Source organism: Anopheles arabiensis, chromosome 3 (genome assembly GCF_016920715.1).
Source record: "Anopheles arabiensis isolate DONGOLA chromosome 3, AaraD3, whole genome shotgun sequence".
Lineage (NCBI taxonomy): Eukaryota > Metazoa > Arthropoda > Insecta > Diptera > Culicidae > Anopheles > Anopheles arabiensis.
This window is the reverse complement of record NC_053518.1, coordinates 62,130,309-62,155,250: the sequence shown is the minus strand read 5'-3', so window position 1 is coordinate 62,155,250 and position 24,942 is coordinate 62,130,309. Positions and strand designations below refer to the sequence as shown.

The following is a 24,942-nucleotide window of genomic DNA, read 5'->3' as shown; positions in this document are numbered from 1 at the left end:
CGCCGTACCCCTCCTCGACGCGTCAACATTAGACAAAACATTGTATCCTGGAAGCGCTAGATCCGTATGATATACTTCCTGCAGAAATATAACATCCAGATCCATCGTCCTGATAAATGTCTTAAGAGCTTCTAATTTCGTTGCGCTGGATATGGTGTTGATGTTAATAGAAGCTATATTACAGCTACCATTAACAATTGTTCTTATATTATTGGTCACCGTATCCATCGCAACGAAATTCAGAGGTTGTTAGTGGTGGTGGCCTTTTTGGATGGTCGACCAGGCTTACGCTTGGCGACCATCGTAAAGCTGTTCATGGATGAACTTGAGGCGTCACTCTCGACATCTGACTCAGTGGTTCGCTTACGTGTTACCGTTCGCGGTTCATCCGTGGAAGGGCCTGGAAAGGGGGCAGGAAGGACATCGAGCGGTACCTTAAAGGCCAGTGGAGCACTTGTTGCCGCTGGGTTAGCGACGACAGCACCAGGGACTTCGGCAGTAGCAGGAGCGGCGGCAGCAGCAGGATCATCCTTATCCATAGGAGTGGAGACAGTCGCAGGAGCGCCGGCAGCGAGTGCGGCGGTAGCCACAGGAGAGGCGGTAGCCGCATGAGCGGTAGCAGCAGCAGGAGCAGCAGCCGTGGATGCGGCGGTAGCTGCAGGAGCGGTGATAGCTGCAGGAGCGGCGGTAGCCACAGAAGCAGCATTAGTCGCAGCAAAGGCGGTAGCCGCAAGAGCGGCGGTGGCCACAGGAGCGGCAGGAACGGCAGGTGATGACGCATCATCGAAGCGCCGATCATGCGCGGAGACGACAGCATCCCTCGTGGGAGCGATAGATAGAGCTGGAGCGACATGCTTATCGTTCGCATTGCTTATCTTCCCCTTGCGAGAGTTCGGCTTCGGGCTGGAAGGCCGAACGGTCACCGGCACGATCGGGATGATCAGTCGTGCGGCGATCTTCGATGCGTCGCGTGGATGCTGATCTTCCACGTTTGCGTGTGTAGGTGCAGGTGTCGCCGCCGATAGGAACCTTGAGCGGCTCTTCTTCTTTTTCTTCTGGCCACTATTGCCTGCTGCAGTGTGTGACGCTGCTTGTGGTGTGGGTGCAACTGTTTTTGCACTAACGGTGTTGGCGTACGTGGCCTTTACTTGTACAACGTTCGCAAACCGATTTTGCCGGTTCTGTACACAATTCAGACCGTGGTGCACCGGTGCAGCACAGTTGCGGCAAGTTTGTGCCTGACCACGATAGGACACACCTGTAACCTCCCCACAGAGTGTTACGTAGGAGAGGATGGGCTTTAACAGCTTCATCCTCAACACACGCACACCGTTGAGCGCACCAGCTAACGGTGAATCGGGGGCCCATACGCCCTTGGTGACGGATAGGACTTCACCGTATTGTGCCATCTCGGCAACAATTTCCTCGTCCGGGATTAGATGAGGCAGATCGCGCACGGACACGTCTACCGCCCCATCTACCATCTCAATATTGATGGGAAAGTGCTTTTCCTCGTGCGTGATGGAGTGCTTTCCTCTGTGTTCCTTGACGATGGCCTCCGCATCCTCCACCCTTTCCATCGTCACAAACACACAGCTCTTCGCACTATTTAGCTGGGCGACTTGCACTTTCTTTCCGCCGATTCCCAGCCGCTCGCACATGAAATCGACGGTCTCCGAAGGAGACGGTCGCTTTGGCACCATCGAGAAATCGATGCGGAACGTTCCGTCCGCATATTGCGATCGCTTATTCGCCATCGCGGGGTTTGCAAAATGAATCAAAACACGACTGCACTCGTTGACGTTTTGATTCGTACTGAATCGTATCTACTTCTTTAAGTTCCGTCGATAGAAGTTTAGTAATACATGAAGTTGTAAGAGATGAATACGTAAGAAAAATATTAAGTGAGTTCAGTAAATCGCGACCGATAATGACTGGCCACGCAATTCCAGGTAATATAATAAAAGAGTGTCGAACGGAATGATTCTTAAATCGGATAGTACAATCGATTTTTCCTCGAGAGTAAAGTGGTCCCTTAATCATAGTGCAGTATTCGGTAGCGGAAAGAGGTCCTAGCATCTTGACTGGTACTATCGTGTCGCTAATGAAGCTCACAGGACTTCCTGTGTCGAGAAGGGAACGAACGCAGGGAATGGTGGTACGCTTAGCAGAAGGGTGGAAAAATGTCAAACTCACCTCTTGATTTGTGGCGAGAGCTTCGTCCGAACTAGTATTGCCCTCGACAGTGGCGTTGGCCCGACGTTCAGGGCAGTTACGGTAGACGTGTCCAGTCTGGAAACAACGAAAACATCCGCCGGGTGGGCGCTTAGGTCGCGGGCACGCGTTCTGAAGGTGTCCGAATCGGGAGCAGTTGAAGCAGCGGATGGGTTCCTGCGATGGGCGGGGCCGTTCCATACAGCTGTTCGTTGTGGCCCGGGCATCAGCGGAAGGGGGCTGGGTGGTGCAAAGATGACGGCAAGATTCGAAAAGTTTTAATTTCTTCCGGAAGTCGTTCATCGTAAGAGGCATGAAATGCAGACTCGACGTAATTGACGGGCTTCCCAAGCCGTCGATGACGATCGGGATCAGTTCTGAATCGGCGATACTGGCTTGGTCTGCGATGCGCTGCATGTCAAACAAGTAGTGCAGGGCGGATTCCTGGGGCCGCAATCGACGGTTACGGAGTTGGCGATAAACAGATTCGGGCGTAGCAACGACGTGAAGATTGTCGATCAACTCTTTCTTCAACTCATCATAAGTGGTTACAACAAGTTCTTTTGGGACGTTAGCGGCTGTGCCGGTGAGGAGCCGAAGGGTGAAGAAAAAATTAACTGCATCGCGCACTCGGTAAAGTGCAAAGAGACGCTCCAAGTCGCGGAACCATCGGATGACATTGGGGTTCTTATCGACGTCGAGTGGCTCGATAAAAGCTTCAAAGTCCTTTACGCAAAGAGCGACTGGCTGCGGCGTTTCAAGTTGGTGCACCTTTTGGCGTAATTCAGCAAGCTGCTGTTGCTGTCGCAGCTTCTCAAATTGGGCCTCGATGTCGTCAGGGCCGCGGGGAAGGGCAGCGGCCATACCATGGGCAGAAGGAAGGGCGGAAACGGCGTCAGTGGTATTTTTCATCGCCGCGGCAGCGTTTGCAACATTTTCATGATGCGCACAATCGTCGTCGCCATTGCAATGTGGCACAAAATGGCGGCATCTTGGTGGTTTGCACAAGCGGGAGCCGTTGTCGTCGCTGAGGTGGTAGGCGGCGGCGCCGCACGGGGGGAACGAGCGACCGGCTCGATGGGGGCATAAAGCTGTCAGAGTTGTGTGACGGTAGCGGTATCCGGCACGTCGACGCCGACCTCGATAAGCGCCCGACGAAGTTCTTTTTTCCTCAGCATGATGGAAAATGGCGTTGTGTCATACACACACGTACACAGGTACACACGGATACAGGCTGGTTAGGCGGCTTGCAGGCGGTTTTGTAGGCGATTTTTGTTGGTAATCCCACTTCTGAGATGTAACGACCAAGCGTTTTACGGTTGGCAGAAGGTTAATTGGTCGTTTTAATAAGATTTAGCACAATTCGGAAGAGCACACAAATAATTATACGCAGAAGTCAGTGGCTTACGTCTGTTCAGTTCAATGTCGCGCCAAGAAGAGGAGCTTTATTCTATGACAGTTCATCTAGCACACCGGGTGCTCCAGCGGTCAAGGTATAATGCGTTTATACCGCTGCGTTCGGGGTTCGGGTTGAGTGCACAGTGGGCGATATTAGTCCGGACGTTACAAAAGATAATTACATTAAGTGGGAAAAGAAATTATAAGTGAAGTGTTTCCGCGTAGGAGATGGAGGTCGACGACCCGGGAGGAGGTAGGACCTTCGGGTCTTACTTCGGCATTTTGGGAGACACAACAATAAAAAACACAAAAAAAAGAAGGAAAATGAGAGGTGAGAGAATTAATATAAACTTTAACGAATCGGAAAAAAAAGAGGAGGTGTTCATGGTTGTGGAGAGTGACACTAAGGGAAAAAGTTTAGCAAACTACAATCCCTTTCTGTTCGCAAAGGCGACGGAGATGGCGATTGAGTAAGGGAGTAATCCACGTTGTGATGCCTGTAAGTTTTTGACTGAACAGGAGTTATTGGAAGGTTTACAACCACAAAATGTTACAGAGGTTTACATTATGAAGAGGAGAGGACAAAATGGTGAAATGTACAACACGAGAACGGCCATTCTGACATTTAAAACTACAGTGCTTCCCAGAAAAGTGGATATAGGATATTTTTCAGAACGAATAGAACTTTTCATCCCTAACCCAATGAGATGTATGAAATGTATGCATTTTGGCCATACTAAAAAATATTGTAGTAGGGAAAAAACAACCCATTGAAATGCACAGCATGTGGTGAAAACCATTCATCACTTGATAAAGAGTGCCCAATTTGGAAAGATGAAGTTGAAATAAAAAAAATACAAACGGAAAACAGAATCACGATCAGAGAAGCCCGCAGAATAAGAAGAGAAGTAGCGCCAATAGTACCTCGAAACTACACCACAATCAATTATTCAAAAATATTATTCGACAATACTTCAAAACCCATAACTACGGAAAAAAGGAGATTAGATGTAACTATTGAAGAAGATAACAATGCAAAAAAAATAAACGAAAACAACCGCCTTAATATACAAAACAAAACAACTCACACAGATAAAACAGAAGAAATCAGCGAGGAACTTAGTAAACATTTAAATCAAAATACACAAAAAGTAAACGAAACAAACACAGAACACAACGATACTCTAATATACCTTAGCGACACAGATATTCAAAGAACAGAAGAAACAGGTAGGGAAATATCCCCTTAATAATATAAATTAACAAAGTATACACATAAATTAAACAAAAAACAAATTAAATGTACAAACTAAATATAATTCAAGCAAACATCCAAAGCATTAAAAAAATAGGGAAGAATTAATTCATATTCTAAAAGAGAACAATTACGACATTGCTTGTCTACAAGAAACATGGCTAAAAAACGAAAAAAAAAATGACGATAAAAGGATACAACATGATACGCACCGACCGAAGTGATGGTTACGGAGGTACGTGCATTATATTAAAAAAAAAACAAATTAATTTCAAAAAATTAACACTAACAGACGAAACAGAAGAAAACATTCAAACAGCAGCAATATTACTACTTTCCACAAATACTATTCTGGTATCAATATATATCGCCCCCCAAACCCCCACAATAACACTAAAAAACACTATAACAAAAATACTCCACAACACTCGCAACCACAAAAAAATCATAATAGCAGGTGATTTTAACTCCCATCACACCTTTTGGGGTGATTCACAATCAGACAGAAAAGGAGAAATAATAATTGAACAAATAAATGGATCAAACCTAATTATTCTAAAAAATAATAAATATACTTGCATTCCCACCGACAACAACAAACGACAGACATCAATCGATTTAACAATAATATCGAAAGACATATACACTCATACACATAAAATAATAAAAGATAACCACATAGGAGCTAGCAACCACAAAATAATTGAAATTACAATAAATAACCATAATGCATTGCCTAAGGACATAACGATCATAAATAAAAAGAAAGTTAACAAACTTTTAAAGGAAATCAAACAAGACGAGATAAAAAACATTAAACAATTCACAAAAAGGGCTACAAAAATAATCAACAACAGCAAACACAAAATCCATTTTACCCTTAAATCATGGTGGAGCAAGGAGATCAAAGAGGCTTATGAAAAAAAAAAACAAAGCAAGAAAAATATTTAATGAAACCAGAAGTATAGAAAATGCGATAGAATTTAGAAAAGCCACAGCGATCTTTAGATTAAACAGTAAAATGGCAAGAGAAAAACAAACAGAAATATCCATGGATAAGATTAACACAAACACAAATAATACTGAGCTTTGGAAACTTTTTGGAAAAATAACTTATAATAACACAAATCCAAAAGAATCTAACATAATTCACAACGAAGAGAATAGCGCAAAAAAAATTCATGAATATAAATTTCATTAAAAACAAAAGCTCCAAATTCAGAATTGAAATAGACCCAAACTTTACCACTGAAGATGAATTATTGAACATTGAAATATGGAATCAAATCCTAAACAAGAAAAAAAAACACTACTCCAGGCATCGATAAGATAACTTATGAAATGCTAAAAAACATAAATGACTATACTAGAAACACAATCATTGCCGATGGAAATAAAATGTGGCAAGAAGGAAAAATAACCAAAGAACTAAAAACAGTAAAAATTATAGCCATTCCTAAACCAAACAAAGATACAAATGATCCAAACAATTATAGACCAATAGCACTAATACCAACAATAACAAAAATCTTAAATACGGCGGTACTCCTAAAACTAAACAAACACATAGAAGAAAACGACACACTACCAGAACAATCTTTTGGTTTTAGGAAAAAAAGAACATTCAATCAATGTATCAATTATCTCAACAACCACATTAAACACAACCAAAGAAAAAACCAAATATGTGGAGCAGTATTTAGAACAGGCCTATAACCATGTACATACACAAACACTTATAGACATAATGAGCATATCCAACAGCCCCCACAAATCATTATATGGACTTACGCCTTCCTAAGAAACAGAAATCTACAAATAACCTGTAATAACAAATCACAAAATATGCTAATAACGGATGGCCTACCACAAGGAGATGTCATGTCACCTACACTATTTAATATATACACCAAAGAAATACACAAAACCATACACGAAACACACCCAAGTAACACAATCATACAATACGCAGACGACATTGTCATCCTCAGCAATGGAAAAAATGAACGGGAGTTACAAACAAATCTACAAAAGGCACTAAACGCTTTTACCAAAAATGTGGAATCGCTAAAACTAACCATAAATATAGCAAAAACTAAATACATTATCTTTGGAAAAAAAGACAACAATATACGCTTAACAATTAGGAACACAAATATAGAAAATACAAAGATATACAAATATCTTGGTACCATAATAGATAATCAACTAAACTTCCAAAAACATGTAGAACACTTGAGAAACAAAGCCACTAACCGCTTAAATCTTCTAAAAATAGTATGCGCCAGACACAACAATTTAAATCCGGAAAAAAGTCTTAATATATACAGAGCCACCATCAGAGACACCTTAGAATCGGGAGCATCATACACACTAAATTGCAACAAAAAAAAATAAGAACAATGTACACCATTATAAATCAGGCCTTAAGAAAAGCTACAGGGTGCACAAAAACTACACCAATTAACACATTGCATGCTATCTCCGCGGAAGTTCCTTTCAATTTTAGAAGCAACTTCACAGCCAGAAAGGAGCTGGTGAAAGACATAGTATACTCAGAGACAACAAGAAAACAATTAGACACACAACATAACACGCGATACAAAAAAAGAAAAAAAACTTTCCAGGAAGAACTATACGAGAAAGATATAAATATTATAAAAAATATATATATAGCAAAAACTAACGACTTAAAGAAATATCCATCAATAAACACTGAACTCAAAGAACTAATAGGTACAAAAAACAATAACAACAAAGATACTCTAAAACAAAAAACACTAGAATACATATACAAAAATAATAAGGACAAACCAACCATTTTCACGGATGGAAGTATAACGTCAGATAAAGCGGGTATAGGAATATACATAAAAAATAAATCACACCAACATTACTACAACTACAACATAAAAAATCATTCGTCCATAACGACAATAGAATTAATTGCTATTAAAAAAGCACTTCAAACAGCGGCAGAATTAAAAATTGAAAAACCAATAATATACACAGATAGTCTAACTTCTTGCACTATCCTAAGAAAAACCTCCAAGGAAACAAAAATTGAGGAATTATTTTATAACATTTTAAACATAGCAAGTCAAATAGACGCTCAAGTTATATGGATCCCATCACACATAGGAATAAAAGGGAACGAAATCGCAGACGACTTAGCAAAAAAAGGAACCATATCAAGCACAAAAATAAACAATAAAATCAGATACATAGACGCCATCAATATTTTTAAAAACGAAATGATAGAAAAAACACAAACATGGTTTAAAAACACGGCACAATCAAAAGGGAAAAAATTCCTATGCTTTCAAAATGAATTTAAAACAGAAATATGGCACAAACACATACAACTAAAAGGCAATGAAATAAAAACTATTAATAAAATAATAGCAGGACACGATTACTCAGAATACTGGCTAAGCATTATGAAAATAATGCAAAATGGAACATGCGAAACATGCCTGACACCAAAAACAGGGAGACATAAAATTTTTGATTGTAAAATATACCAAAGAAACACAGAGATCACTAAAGAAAACCTCATAAAGAACTTGCTAGACAAATCAGGTAAAACCTGCAAACAAATAATAGAGTTTATACAAAAAAACAATATATCTTTATAGAAATTTTAGGTTCAGGGACAACTAAATACACATCATATATACAAACGGTCACATTTCATACATACTTTCATTACGTACCGTGGTCTATATATCCATAACATTTTCCACCTCGTTCCTTCACATTTATTGACATATTTATTCACATATTTATTGAAAAAAAAAATTTTACTCAGTTATTTATCTACTTAATGTTTTATACATTTCTATTAAAAACAAAAAAAAAATAAAAGGAAAACCTTACCTACAATTCGGGACCTCCATCGTATTTTTGAGGAGAAAGGGCAGGCCACATGCATCCTTCAATTCCACGAGAATTGCAACAAGATGAATAGAAAGCCATATGCCACTAGTCACAACCAGAACACCCTTTCTGCTGGAATTTGCCCTTAAGGTGACAAATCCCAATTCAGAAACAGAGGGACGTGAAAAAATAAAAATAATAAGCAGAAAAATAAGCAATAACCATACAACCGCATACAAAAGAAACAAACAGAACAACTATTCTCTTACCTCACAAAAATAATAATAATAACAATTCATTCATAAAAAAAAACCAGCACAACCCACAAACACAAACGAAAAAAAAAGAAAAAAAAAGATTTAAATTTAATTTAAGGAAAGACCATGAAAGGGGAACCATAATGGAAAATCGCTTAGAAATAATAAACCGAATCTAGCCCGGTATAACGTAGTCAAAAATACAATATAATACAAAAAAATAAAAATAAAAATAATAATAATGAACGGAGGAAATAACGGAAAAAAGACTAAGTAACTAACGACACAATATAAACCAACCTGGAAAAAAGGAGACATGGATGACAGTCCACTCCCAAACTCAGATGGTACGCCTCTGATTATACCTCCCAAAAAGAGAGTATAGGAGGATGTAACCCATCAACCTAAACAGAAGAAGAAGAAGAATTGCTTTGTGTAAATTTATTTCTTTGTGAACCCTTTTTACAAATTAAACATTAATTTTAATTAAACATTAATTAAAACAACTCTGCATACTTTATAAAAGCAATCAAATAAAAAAAATATAAACCAATATTTTTTTGTATTTATTGATGCAAAACCATATTAAGGGGGGGGTGTTCGATCATGCGTTACGTAATTTTGGAAGGGGGGTCTCCTCCAACGTTACGTTTTGTTACGATAGGGGGGGAGGGGGTAGAATAATCCCAATTTCAGCGTTACGTAATTTATGGACGGCCCCTAACCTTCCTTGTAGCCTACATTTTTGCATACTTTGCAGAGATGATCTGTAAAATTGCAATCCCGTTGTTCCGTGAAAGTCCCTACGTTGTGATATTTTAAATTTCTTTTACACGAAATAATCAATCAGTTTTTCTTTGTTGGAAAGTAAACTTCACTTCTTTATTCATAACATAACATGCGTGCTTCGCTTTGCTTCGGCTCGTGACAAGTGCCTCAAAAGGCGGTTCCCCTTGCACAGCGGTAGCTCCCTAGACCCACAAGAATGACAAAACGTCAGATGCCATAATCCGGCACTGTGGTAGAACCGTAGGTCATTTGAGATCGAACATACCGGCCACCTTGAAACACTCCGTTTTCAATCCATTCTTTGATTACTACATTCTAACGGACAGATTTTTGATACTGCTCGCTTCACAATACCGGATGCCGTACGAAGTGTTGCAACTCGAGAAATTCCATCAGCTCCGGGGTGTATTTCGACGACACGTGCCAATGGCCATTGAACTGCTGGAAGCTGCTCATCCTTCAGAATAACTATATCCCCGACTGATAATTGCTTAGATTGCTTAGCTGACCGATGCAAAACAGTAAGATTTTTCAGATAATCCTGTTTCCAGCGCATCCAGAAGTTTTGCGTGTACCGCTGAAGGAGTTGGTATCTTCCCAGACGATTCATAGGCACCTCTTTCAAGTCAGGTTCTAGAATAACCTTCAAATTGTTTGTAATGAGAAAATGCGCTGGAGTTAATGCCGTCAAATCATTGGGATCTTCAGAAAGCGGAACTAATGGTCGCGAGTTCATGCAACCTTCTATTTTTACTAAAACAGTAGTCATTTCCTCCGATGATAAACGCGATGATCCTAGTTGACGAATCAAATGAGTTTTGGCTACCTTCACCGCCGCTTCCCAAAGGCCTCCGAAATTTGGGGCGCGTGGGGGTATCAAATGCCATTGTATCTCTTCTTTTGCCAAATGTTTTGATATTTTGCTATCTGCAGAATCATTGAACAGCATTTTGTAGATATGATGAAGTTCATTTTTGGCACCAATAAAATTGGTATCATTGTCTGAATAAATGTGCTTTGGTTTACCCCGCCGATAAATAAAGCGATCAAGTGCCATCAGAAACGAATTTGTGCTCAAATCTCCGACTAATTCCAAATGTACTGCTTTCGTACTCATGCAGACAAATACAGAAATGTAGCACTTATTTGGTGCGGCCTTGCGGTGTGTTGGCCTCAAATACAAAGGTCCACAATAATCTAGACCCGTACAACTGTCAAGTTTTACAAGTCGCTTTTTAGCATCAGCAAGTTCCTTTACCGTCAATGCACTATTGCTTATTCTTGGTTGCAGACGACGAGCATTATGAACAAAACGAAAACAATATGCAACCACGTCGATTAGCTTCTGGTATGACCCATATCTTGTAAATATTTCATTTTTTTTTGTATTTGCGTTGTTAAAACGATATTCGATCTTATTTCGTCTGTTGTAATTTGACCTGTTCTCTCTTTTTGTTGGGGCCAATTCTCCTTTCTCTCTGATAACCATTGTGGACCTTGTTTCCACAATTGATTGTTGATGAGCTGATGCGGTAAAACTCCGCGTGAAATAAGGTCAGCTGGATTTTCTTGTCCAGATACATGTTGCCAAACAGCATCTCGAATTGCTTGGATCTCAGCAACTCGGTTTGCTACGAATGTTTTCCAAGTCTTTGATTCAGCATTTAGCCAATCTAGCACCACGGTAGAATCGGTCCAAAATCGATGAGCAACGAACTTAATCTCCATTGCAGCCATTACCTTCTCATGCAATCGAGCTCCTAATAATGCACCGCAAAGTTCAAGTCTAGGAATCGTCAATGCCTTCAGTGGAGCCACTCTCGATTTTGATGCTAGCAAATTAACATGAATGCTTCCATCCTCAGCTTCAGACCGAATATAGATGCACGCGCCATATGCAAGCTCTGACGCGTCTGTGAAACAATGTATTTCTGCTTGCCGATATTTATGAGCGAAAGCGAATCTAGGGATACGAAAATCTTTAAGTTCTGGTAATTCTGCTCGAAATCTAATCCAATTCCTTTGAATGTCCTCAGGCACCGTATCATCCCAACTCAACTTCAAACGCCAGAGCGATTGCATCAAAACTTTGGCTGTAATAATTACAGGTGAAATCAATCCCAATGGATCATACAGTTGAGCAATCATTGATAGTATGCTACGCATGGTGTCTCTCTCTGATTTCGTAGTAATAGAAATGTTGAACTGGAACGTATCAATTTCTGGTTCCCAACATATACCAAGCGTACTAATTGTCTCCTTGTCGTCGAACCTTAACGATGATTTTGTTGCCAATTGTTCAGCGGGAACGTCAGATAAAACGGCTAATGAATTCGAACACCATTTTCGAAAAGTAAAACCGCCTCTCTGCGCCAGTGCACTCAATTCCTCACGTAGCTGTATAGCTCCATCAACACTATTTGACCCAGCAATAAGGTCATCCACGTACAGTTGTTTTTTCAGCGTATCCTTGGCAGTAGGAAACGCGTCACCCTCATCTTCAGCCAACTGCTGAAGTGTTCTTGTAGCTAAGAAAGATGAAGGAGCCAAACCGTATGTTACTGTGCGCAACTCATACGCCTGAATGGGCTGGTTATCGTCAAACCTCCACCATATTCTCTGTAACGGTCGATCCTCCGGATGCACAAGTACCTGACGATACATTTTTTCCAAGTCCGCAACTAGCGCGACCAATAGCGCATCATTCAGAGAGTGTCCTGTGCTAGTTGGTGCTGACCCATCAAATACCACTCTCATTTTAGTCGTGGAACTTGTCTCCTTAAACACAGGGTGATGTGGAAGGTAGCAGCAGGTTGCTGCATCCAGGTTGTCAGGCGACACAGGAACCATATGACCGAGTTGTATGTACTCCAACATAAACTCATTGTACTGCTGACGAAGTTGTGAGTTAGCAAATAACTTACGTTCTAATCCAGCAAACCTCTTAAGTGATGTCGTTTCTGATTTTCCAATCATGGTAGAATGTTGCTGATGTTTAGGCAGTTTCACGATATATCTGCCTGTTTCGTCTCGTGATACCGTTTGCTCATAATAAGCTTCGCATCTCTGCTCATCCGCCGAGAAATGCGAAACATGCAGCTCTTCGATCTTCCAAAACCGCTCAAGTTGATCGCTAATGTTTTCCGACGATAACATAACATGACACTGAGCTGCTTCTTGCTGAATTATAGCTTCTTCTCGGAGCACTTCACCTGTTACCACCCAACCGAACACTGTTTCAACTAACAATGGACCATGTTCACTAAGTTTGAGCCGGCCTTCCCTCAGAAACGTGTAGAAATGCGATGCACCGATTAGCATATCCACTCGTCCAGACTGATGGAATTCTGGGTCTGCGAGCGCCAACCCAGCAGGTAATTTCCAACATGATGTGGAGAAAGATGTGGCTGGAGTGTTTGCTGTTACCTTGCTCAAAACCAAGAAATTTAGTTTCAGAGCAAATTCACTAAATCTGGAACGGATTTCCACCTTCATTTCACATGACGCCTGAGTCGTCGTTCCATCCACACCTGTAATGGGTACATGGGTACGCATACGCGGCAAGCACAAAAGCTGACTCAATCGCTCACTTATCGCATTGGGCTGCGCACCGTTATCCAACAACGCACGTACTGGATGTTGCGTACCATTTGCGTCAACTACAAACAACACCACCGTTGTCAGCATAACATTAGAATATGAGCTTCGGTCAGTAGAGTTGCACTGCATTGGAATATTAGCAAGCACCATCGTACTAACAGAACCCACCGAATCATCTGCTATTACACTATCACTTCGTTCAGCATGCAGCAAGGTATGATTCCGTTTGCCACACGTTTGACACCCATACCTTGACGTACAACTGGTTACAAAATGGCTGCCCTGCAAGCAATTCCAACACAATTTGTGCTGCCTCACAACTTGCTGGCGCTTCTTTGCATCGAATTCATTGAAACGCCGACAATTCACTATTGTATGCCCCTGCTTTCCACACACAACACACATATTCACTTTTTTCTCGGCCGCTGCAGCAGTGTTCACACTCACTTTTACACGCGGTTGTCGCTTACTCGTTTCACCCGTATCGTTAGCAAGCGTTTCCAACAAACGCACACGCTTACGCAGAAACTCAACCATGTCACTGTATGTGTAACTTTTATCCGCCTGTGCTTCTTCCCACGCCGCAAGAGAAGCACTATCCAATTCTCTCACTAAGAAGCTCAACAAGGAATGAGCTAAGATGTTTTATTGGTTCACCGAGTTGTTCTAACACCAATGTGTGTCGCTGGAAATCATCTACAGTGCGTCGCAATAAATCTAGATTGCTATTGATAATCTTCGGTAGCCTCAAAATGGTTTGGATATGACGTTTCTTAAGCAAATGTTTATTGCCATAGCGGTCTACCAACATTTGCCATGCAATTTTGTAATTCTCATCTGTAGTGAGAATTGGCTCAATTAGCCGTGCTGCCTCACCTTTGAGCGCAGCTTTCAAATAATGTAGCTTTTGCACACCAGAAAGCTCATCTGATTTATCAATCAGGGACACAAACGTGTCATGAAATGGTAACCAATCATTAAAATCACCTCCAAACTCTGGCAATTGTATTACTGGTAATTTCATTTGGGACACAATGGGTACCGGTTTAACGTCGCTGACTATTGGATTAGACGATGGCTTCAGCCGTAGCAGATTGGATCTAACACTCATGTATAGCTCCTCCATTTCTGCACGCGTCTTTTCATTTTCAGCGTTGTCTCCCTCAAGGGTTAGCTTGTCTAACTCTTCTTGAACTTCTTCAAAACCATACCACACTTTCTCGAGCCTCTCGAGCCTTGTGGTCACCTCATGCATCTTGTCCACAGTGTACGTTTGTACGAATAAATCGATTCGCCGCATCGAATCTATAATGTTTTTTTCTTTTTTGCTCTCTGCCACGAATTTTGTCTTCTCGCGCCGTCGCCATTGTTACACTTGCGTTAAACACACTGTTTAATACGTTGCACACGCGCACACGCACACAAAATCCTAGCCAGCTCCAAGCACACACTCACACGCACACAGCAAAGAACAAGCGAGAACTTTTGCACTAATTATGATTGCCACAATTGAAACCGATAATCAGGCACTTATCCTGGTCACTTGCACCAAAATGTTCCGTGAAAGTCCCTACGTTGTGATATTTTAAATTTCTTTTACACGAAATAATCAATCAGTTTTTCTTTGTTGGAAAGTAAACTTCACTTCTTTATTCATAACATAACATGCGTGCTTCGCTTTGCTTCGGCTCGTGACAAGTGCCTCAAAAAGGCGGTTCCCCTTGCACAGCGGTAGCTCCCTAGACCCACAAGAATGACAAAACGTCAGCTGCCATAATCCGGCACTGTGGTAGAACCGCAGGTCATTTGAGATCGAACACCCGTACAAAATGCATTTTTCCACATTGCCAACAAGGAGTACGAGGGACAGTATTCGAATCTGATTTCGGTTGACGCTGATCTTTTGAATTGTCGAATCGTGAAGGCTGTGGCAAACGATACGGTTTCTTCTCTGAAACTGCATGCAATGCTTTGATCTTGATTGATTTTCGATCATCGTTGTATCCGCTTTCAGATTAATAAGCCGTTGAAATTCTGCCATTAGTGTTTGAATGTTCACTTTAGCCTCCGGCGTCGCGTTTTCTATTCGAGATAGCAGTCTTGCTCTGATATCCGAGAATTCCGGAGCTTGCAGTCCGCAAATGAAAATTAGACATTTGAAATCGTCTAATTTCAAATTCTCGAACTCAGAATCCTCGCATGCCTTATTCACTCTTCCGCCGTAAGTGATGATATCTTCTAATGCAGATTTCACTATCGGCAAGCACTGGTACCTTTTGTGGAACACCGAATATTGCTTTCCGAAGATTTTTTGAGAATATTGACGGTTTCTTCAAACCAATTTTCATGCGGTTGCTTCGGAAGAATGTAATTCACGTACCGGCTGTGAGCGGACGTTTCCAGCTTCCTCAGCAAAAGTCGCACTTTCGCCTCGTCATTCAAACTGCTAGCATCGTTTTGAAAAAGGTCTTTGAAACGTACATACCATTTTTCAAAAGTGATGTTGTTTTCTTCATCGTAAGGAAACTCCTCGATGGTTTTCGATAAAGATTCAAGGATTTCATCAGGACTTCTAGTTTTAAAAGCAGCCATCTGTTGAAGAAGTTGAGCCATTTGGTTGATAACGGATTGAAGGTTTTCATTGTTCATCCTTGAGGCAAATTCTCGTTAGCTTCAGAATCTCGTGAGCTTCGGGTTCCGGGTTCAGTAATTATCCTCGTCGCCAAAATGATATGTCGCAGGGAATATATCTTGAGCAGTGGCGGATCAAGGGTATCGGGGGCCCTAGGCGGAACGACGAGTTGAGGCCCTCTGTAAATGGTAAATGTTGTGGGGGGGGGTAGCGGCACTAAAGTTGCTGTTGGGAGATTGAACAGTAAACTTGAAATGCCGTCGGGGCCCCCTTCGATCATCAGTCGCAAACTCTTCAATTTTAGCTGACGGGGGGGGGGGGGGGTTGGCAATTGATTCAGCGGGGCCCCCTTCGCAAATCAAATCCTTCGTAAATCATCTGTCGCAAACTCTTAAATTTTTGCTGACGGAGGGGGGGGGTTGCAAATGTTTCGCCAACCTCGGGGCCCCATCGGCCATTCCGGGGCCCCATCCGGGGGCCCTTGTCGCTAGTACTCTGTCCATACGGCATACTATAGAATGGCGATCTACGGGGCCCCTAAATCGGCGGGGCCCCAGGCGACCGCCTAGTCCGCCTACCGTTAGATCCGCCGCTGATCTTGAGAAAAACACAACTGCTTAATTCCTTAGTTCAGAAAGGAATCATCTTTATTCACTCAATGTGTACTCTGATCGAGTCTTGCAATGTTACTGCGTTATGCGTGTAACTATGCAACAAAAATAAAATTTAAAAATATCATTACCGCAGGACTCCACACAGCATAACACGGAGCGCAACAAAACAACTGACAGCTGCCAAACGCTTCGCAAAACGCTTGGGAAAGGAGGTAAATCGTTTCATCAACTGTCGGTCATCGCAGTAGGTTGGTAGCTTTTCTACGAGAAATCAGCGGCCTACTAAGGATATTCAAAACATGTTACCTGTAAAGAAGCGTTTTCTGAAGCGTTTGGTAGCTGTCAGTTGTTATGTTGCGCTCCGTGTTATGCTCTGTGGAGTCCCGCGGTAACACGGAGCGCAACATAACAACTGACAGCTGCCAAACGCTTCAGAAAACGCTTTATTGCTGGTATCATATTTTGAATATCCTCATTCATTGGCCGCTCATTGCTCGTAGAAAAACTACCAGCCTACTGCGATGACCGACAGTTAATGAAACGCTTTACCTCCTTTTCCAAGCGTTTTGTGAAGCGTTTGATAGCTGTCAATTGTTATGTTGCGCTCCGTGTTATGCTGTGTGGAGTCCTGCGGTTAGACACTACATTGCTGCACAGCAAATGTTTTTGCTAACCTGACCATCACAGAAAATGTTCGCCACGATTGACCAACTGTCAAATTCATGCGCACGGTTAAGCCGCCAGCCGGTTAATCCGTCGCTGGAAAATCCACGTTGTACTGTATTTTGACATTGACGTAACAAAAGGGGTTGCCTGTATTGAAGTTTTTTGATTTTTTGGTCGTTTTCAAAGGATTTTTCGATACTTTTTTAGCATGAACTATGTGGAAATCTACAGAAATCCTGCAAATAGTGAAACGAATAAAAAAAAATACGAAGAAAACAAGAAATCACAATACCACTATAAAACAAAGGTGTCAAATCAGGGAATATCAAATCACTGGCAAACAGTCGTAAAAATTCCCTGAAAACCCCTGTATTTGACAATTCGCCCCATTTTCGCCCAACGTCCGATTTTTAGAACATTCTCAATTTTAGTACTTGTTGCACTTCGTACTAATAAACATGAACTTATGGGACTAAAAAACTGGTAAAACTATTTCCAAATGTATATTATTCGTAAGGAACTGGCAGTCAATCAATACTTTTCTAAATGTAGAACAAACGGCAACAAAACTCTTATTATTGTAAAAATAAATCTTCAACGAACGGTCGTGCATCCAGCATCTGTCAAAACAATCGCGACGCCAGCTTGGGTGTTCGTGTTCGTGTTGTTTACATTTTCACACAAAACAAAATCGGCTCGACGAGTGGCGGCGACGGGCACTGGTGACGACGTCGGCGACGGCGACAAGCAGTCATAAACCCAGCAGTGCAGAAATCGCAACAACGAACGCGCGACGGCAAAACAACGCAAACCAGAGCGCGACAGAAACAGGGGCCGCGCGAGTGCAAGCGAAGAGGAAAGGTAACAGTACCGTTAATCCGCTTCATCATCGTCATCACCGTCATCGTCGACCGCGGCCCACGTCTTTGTTCCCTGCCAGAACGAGGCCATTTCACAACTGTGCCTCCCTAGCATCGGCCCCATTAGGTGGAAAGGCAGCGGGGAAAGCAACAGTTGGCATTGGCTGGTGTTTGGTTGTCATCATCCGGTTTGCCCATCGCGCGGTGCACGACGAAAGTGGGTTGCTCGATGCCGCGGGTTTTACACGTACACGGTCCGCAAAACAAGGTACGACGCTGAAAGTACGTGAGCGTCTGGCGGAAGTGACTGCGTGTGTGTGTGTGTTTGTGTGTTTGTAGAACTTCCGAAAGATGGACTACGTCTACATGACCGGCGGTGATCCGGGCAATCCGAGGGCCGAAGACATCATCACACTTACGAGTAGGTATCGAAGAATCACAACTTGGTTGTGTTGGTTTATCAGTACACACTCACACACACATACGTACATATTCTACACTTTCTTTCTTTCCTTCTTTCTTTCTCTTGCTGTGGGCAAAAAGTGTACGACAACGATCCGACCGGTGCCGTGCCGGAGTATCCGGATGCGGCCGAATACGGTGCGTTTAACATTGGTTCCTCCGAGGCGGAGTACATCGAGCACGGCATGATGCTGGCGGACGGAGGCGACCGATTCGGCGTGTCGGTAGTCTGCTTCGATACGCAGGAAGAGCTGATCTGGATGGGTAACCAGGGTGGGCACGTGACGTCCTACTACGGCAGTGCCATGCAGAAGTACACCTCGTTCCAGGTGCACGCCAACGAAGTGGTACGCCAGATAGTGACGATCGATACGGGCATCCTGGCGCTTACGCCCACCTCCCTGAGGCACCAGCTACGGCGCGGCATTCCGAAGTTTACCTTCCGCTCGGAGCGCATGGTCGATATGGTGTGCATGATCGAGCACGCGCCCGCCCGCCTCCTGATGGGCGGCCATCAGAGCGATCTGATCGAGCTCGATCTGGCCACGGGCACTGAGCTGACCAGCGTGGTGGCGGGCGTCAATGGGTGCGCGATCCTGCGCCGTCATTCGCGCTACCTTTGCGCGGGCGATGCGTACGGCAAGATAACGCTGCTCGATCCGAACACACTGGCGATCGAGCACGAGCTACCGACGCACTCCGGCAGCCTGTCCGACTTTGACGTGCAGGGGAACTATCTCATTTCGTGCGGGTTGAGCGGCCGCCAGGGCAATCTGACGATCGATCGCTTCCTGATGGTGTACGATATGCGCATGCTGCGGCTAGTGTCCCCGATCCAGGTGCTGGTGGAACCGCAGTTGTTGCGTTTTCTGCCCTCGCACTACTCCCGGCTGGCGGTCGTGTCGCCGCACGGACAGCTGCAGCTCGTCGACACGGTCGAGCTGAGCGAACCGCGGGTGTGCATGTTCCAGATCAACACGAGCGGGTCGCAGTGTTTGTCGTTCGACATAAGCGCCACCAGCCAGGCGATGGCATTCGGCGACCAGTCCGGTCACATCAATCTAATTACGGCGGCCAAAATCAACACCCCGACACTGCAATTTAACCCGTACTCGCGGGACACCGAGTTTGCGGACACAATCGAACCGGCGACACCGTTCGTACCACTGACGGACACCAATTTCCCACTGTCGTCCGTGCTGCTGCCCCACCTGACGACCGGCGAGCGGTGGCTAAGCGATTGGCCACCGTGGATGAACACGTACGAGCACTGGCGCACCAAGCCGATCGATCCGGTCGTAATTGCCACGATGAAGATGCAGGGCCCGATCGGGTACGCACCGAACCCTCGCACCGGACTGCGCAATCAGATCCCTTACCTGCTGGACGGAACGAACGGTGCGCTGGCGGCCGGCTCTGCCGCCTCGACCGCCCACGGCTCATCCGCTGCGAAAGGTGGCACCGGGGTGGAGCAGCAGGGCATGAAACTTGTGCCTCGCCGGTACCGCAAGGTGGAGGTGAAGTACAGCAAGCTGGGTACTCAGGACTTTGACTTCGAGCAGTATAACCAGACGAGCTTTGTCGGGCTGGAGGCAAACCTGCCGAACGCGTACTGTAACGCGATGCTGCAGGTGCTGTACTTCATCATACCACTGCGCAAAGCGATTCTGGCCCACTGCTGCGCGAAGGAGTTCTGTCTCTCGTGTGAGCTTGGCTTCCTGTTTCACATGCTCAACGTCGGCAGCTCGAGCTCGCCGTGCCAAGCGAGCAACTTTCTACGCTCCTTTCGCACCGTGCCGGAAGCGGCCGCACTCGGCCTCATCCTGTCCTCCAACAGTGCGAACGTGAACCTGATCAGTCTGATACAGAACTGGAACCGGTTCGTGCTGCACCAGATCCACTCCGAGCTGCTCGAGGCGCTCAAAAAGAACGAAACGATGCACTTTTACGAGCAGCAACCATCACAGCAGCAGCACACGCCCGAACAGGATAGTGTGCAAAAGTTCCAGATCCTTAACCTCGGCAACGGTGGGAAACCGGCCGGTAGTGCTACAGCCACCGCCACACAGCCCCACAGCGCCGCCGGGGGACAGGATGAGTCGGAAATCGGGCGACTGTTCGGTACGCAGCAGCAAACGACTCATCGCTGCAATAAATGCAACACGACGCGCGTCAAGGACAATGTGCTGCTCGTGTGCAGCTTGCTCTACCCGACCGCCACCACCAACAACGTGGAGGGCACGTTCGGCACCATCTTGAAGCATTCGCTCGGGGTGGAGAAAACGACACCGGCCTGGTGCGAAACGTGCAACAAGTTTACGCCGACGAATCAGAAATCGCGCGTTACCGGTCTGCCCGCCATCCTGTCGATCAACTGTGGCCTAGACAACGAGAAGGAGCTGGAGTACCTGAAGCGCCAAATGTCCCGGTCGGCAGGTGCACACTCTTCGCCGAGCAGTCAGCTGCCGGCGGGAGGGAATGGAGGGACAGGTACGCCGGCTGGATCGGGAGCGGCCACGGATCAGGCAACGGGATCGGTGACGTTCAACGGGTCCGGCACCGGCACGAAGATGTGCCGGTATGGGACGAACTGTTCGCGCGTCGACTGTCATTTCGCTCATCCAAGGTAATGAGCTGCTGTGGTTGCTGGAATCGTTCGAATTAGTGATGGGAGCTCGGAACCGGATCTATCCGATTCCGATTCCGTGTTCGGAATCTATTCCGAAGCCGATTCTGATGCTGAAATTTATTGAGATTCCGGAGTCAAAAAATCCGGAGCTGATTTCGGAATCAGAAACAACCTGGGAATCGCAATTTGCCCAAGTAGCGGAATCCGGATCGACTCCAGAAATTGAATTAGCTCCAGAATGAGAATTTACAAGTAAATTTTGATTCTTTGCGACTATCAATACGTAGCATCATTAGACCCAAACGCATATTTTTATGGAGATGCCAAAACCGACTCCGTTTCTGCAGAAGCCGATTCTGCTTTCGGAGCCAATTCCAATTCCGGAGCCGATTCCGGAATTTGATTCCCCGGACCTACTATTCGGAATCGATTCCAGAAAACTTCGGAGTTAGCCGGAATCGATTCCGACAAAAACTTCGGAGTTAGCCGGAATCGATTCCGACAAAAACTTCATTTTCCCCATCACTAGTTCGAATGGTATTGAAATGTTTTTTTTTTCTTTTTAGAAAATCATCACCCTGTGTGATATCGGCAGCTTCGTCCAGCTCAACGTCTGCTGCTGCATCCCATGGCATGCAAAAGTCGTGGTTCCCACTCAGCTTCCAGATGTCACTCGACGAGCAGCAGAACTTGGACATTAGTTCACTAAGAACTGCCTCAAACGGCGAACCGGTGATGCCGAACGTTGCTTCAGAGCCCGACACGCCCTCGGATGTGGAAGGAAAGGAAGAAACTATCCCGAACGGTATGCCATGCTGCCATAAATCGTTCCTCCTATTCTCTAACCCGCTTTTTCACATTCCAGAAGATCCACCGCCAGCTCAGAAAGTTACAAAAACCTACAACCTTTCCGCGGTCGTTTGCTACATCAACGACGGTTCCCAGCACAATCTGGTGTCGCTGATTCACGTGCCCTCCTACTACCAGCAACCCAAACCGGGGGACGCTGCCAGCACCGCAGGCAGTTGGTACATTTTCAACGATTTTAGCATTTCCCCGGTACCGGTGCAGGAGGCGGTCTGGTTTACGCTCGACTGGAAGGTACCGTGCGTACTGTTCTACACCAGCAGCGTGCTGGCCGAGGAGCAGTGCCGTCTGGGGCTGGGCCAGCACAGTGAGCAACTCACGCAGTACGTAAATCCCTTCAGCACCGATCTGTACGAGGACGAAAGCACGGACGATGGATCCGTCCACCGCCTGACAGCGGATGGCGCTAGTGACGCGATCGATAAAGCTGACCCGGAAGCGAAACACCCGGACCACGGTGCGGACGCAGCAATCCTGTTCAAACCGCTCGGACGCACCGAACGCTTCCAGGCCGGCGATCTCGTCGCGATGGATGCGGAATTCGTGACGCTCAACCCGGAGGAGAGCGAGATCCGCTCGGACGGTAAAATGTCAACCGTAAAGCCGAGCCACATGAGTGTCGCCCGCATCACGTGCATACGGGGGCAGGGCGACTACGAGGGCGTACCGTTTATGGACGATTACATCTCCACCCAGGAGCAGGTCGTGGACTATCTGACCAAGTTTTCCGGCATCAAGCCGGGCGATCTGGACGCAAACTTTAGCAACAAGCGGCTGACCACGCTCAAGAACTCGTACCAAAAGCTGCGCTTTCTCGTCGACAGTGGCGTCATCTTTGTCGGGCACGGTTTGCGGAACGACTTTCGCGTGATCAACATAATCGTGCCGCCGGAGCAGGTCGTCGATACGGTGCACCTGTTCCATCTGCCCCACCATCGGATGGTGTCGCTGCGCTTTCTGGCCTGGCAGTTTCTCGGCATCAAGATACAGTCGGAGACGCACGACTCGATCGAGGACGCCCGGACGGCGCTGCACCTGTACAAGCACTATCTGCGGCTGCAGGAGAAGGACGAATTTTCGCGCGCCCTCTCGACGCTGTACGACACGGGCAAGAAGCTGCAGTGGAAGGTGCCGGATTGATGAAGGAGTGAAAGAGGAAAGTGATAGAGGTAAGCGTGTGTGTGGGTGCGCCGCACTCAACACGTTCGTTTTATTCACATTTAATAATTGTTGTGTGTTTTTTCGTTATGTTTTTTTGCTGTTTGCACAGATCAACTGATGGTGCGTGTACGCAAGGGGAATAGGTAAAGGTTGGTGGCATTTGTTGAGACGTTGCGATCCCGCCCACGCCCTCCCTTTGTTATATGTTCGAGATGTGTGTATAGAGTAACTATTTAATACTACAAACAATACAAAACAATATTTTCTATAATTATCGCGTACTATTTTCTGCCTTTTCTGCGTCCGGAAAATGTGCTGTAGCTAAGTTTTGTAACTAAGGTAATTGGTTACAATGGTAATTTAAGTACATTTGCACATCGTGTTGATTGAGTTAAAATTAGTCCTTTTATCAAATTAACACTTTTTAAAATTCTTTCCGCCATCGAAACGCTGATTTAATGTCGTATCGTTGTTACAGTTCTGGTGCTAGTCACTTTAATAGTCTTTAGTCTGGCTATTTTTATCTGGAAGGTAGTAAAAAATCAGATTGTGCATACTCTTACAGCCTCTAGGACGGCACCCTGTTGTTTTGCTTTCCCAAATTCGACCCAAATCATTATAAAAATTGTGTTTTTAAAGCAATCAGTAACAGAAAATCAGTTTTTTAACGAAAAACACACGACAAAGTGACATCGATCCGATGTCATCGCTATGCGTCTTAACCTTTAGCTCTACGACCGGATTCCCCGGGAATGATTTTCATTTTTGATCTGATATAACTTTTTATTGAAAAATGGTAGCTAATTAATTTTTTAACGTATCTTTTGGAAATTTAATTTTTACTAAGGGCATATGATAACTAATTTTTCAAAAATTTCAGAATATTTTTTTAAACATATTTTCTTTTGATTGTCCAATATCTCTACGTCTGGCATACCCGGGGGTATCCCATACATTTTGTATGGGAAGTGATAGCTATTAATATTGAAACTTTCATAACTTTTGATGTAATCAATATTAAAATGTAATTTGGTTTCAAGATATAGGCACTAGTCTTATTTACTCTTTTAAAGAAATGGGAATTTTAGAGTTTCACCAAAAATTTTTTTTTAATATTTTGTAATATATGACAAACAATTTTTTTCATGAGCAGCCTTCAATGCTGAACCATATTAAATGTAATAGCAATTATGTACTTCATGGATGATTCTGATTATTTTAATTGAATATGAATAGAAAAGCAAAAATTCTTCATAAAAATATGTTTTTCAAACATATTTGAATAATTTAATTTATTTCATCACAAAAAATCAAGCATATAAAATGCTTTGCATATTATTTAAAGATGCATTATGTTCTACTTTTTCCTCAAATGTGCTCTCTTCTAATCATGTTTCAATTATAAAACATTTTCCCTACAGAGAAAAAAAGTGTTGCAGAATTAGTATTCTTTATATAATTCTATATTTACGAAATTGTAATTACCAAACATGTATATTTTTTTTATAATATTGACTAAAAAAGAATATTTAATTAAAAATCTTCTAAAAAAATTAATGGAAAAATATTTTTTCAATGTTCAACAGCAGAAAAATCTTCCATTGAAAAGGCGAGTTGGCAACCTTAAAACAATATTTAAAAAAAAGTAAACTAAATTTT

At 44.0% G+C, this 24,942-nt stretch overlaps 2 protein-coding genes across 3 annotated transcripts; one reads left to right on the top strand and one right to left on the bottom strand.

Moving 5' to 3' along the window:
• Positions 1–1,859: 1,859 nt before the first annotated feature.
• On the bottom strand, positions 1,860–3,078 carry LOC120901109. The gene is made up of 2 exons (XM_040308818.1): positions 2,197–3,078; positions 1,860–2,123 (listed from the first exon to the last, which is right to left on the bottom strand). The coding sequence occupies exons 1-2, from the start codon at positions 3,076–3,078 to the stop codon at positions 2,112–2,114; spliced, it is 894 nt and encodes a 297-aa protein (XP_040164752.1). The 3' UTR covers positions 1,860–2,111.
• Positions 3,079–17,946: 14,868 nt separating this feature from the next.
• LOC120900862 (PAN2-PAN3 deadenylation complex catalytic subunit PAN2) lies at positions 17,947–23,554 on the top strand. Of its 2 annotated transcripts, none has more exons than XM_040308400.1 (5): positions 17,947–18,585; positions 18,708–21,252; positions 21,822–22,060; positions 22,124–23,291; positions 23,393–23,554. In XM_040308400.1, exons 1-4 carry the CDS (start codon positions 18,516–18,518, stop codon positions 23,260–23,262), a joined length of 3,993 nt encoding a protein of 1,330 aa, XP_040164334.1. In that variant the 5' UTR covers positions 17,947–18,515; the 3' UTR covers positions 23,263–23,291; positions 23,393–23,554. The 2 variants fall into 2 exon arrangements, with proteins under 2 accessions (XP_040164334.1, XP_040164333.1); XM_040308399.1 differs by having other exon boundaries at positions 17,949–18,585; positions 22,121–23,291.
• The last annotated feature ends 1,388 nt before the right edge of the window (positions 23,555–24,942 follow it).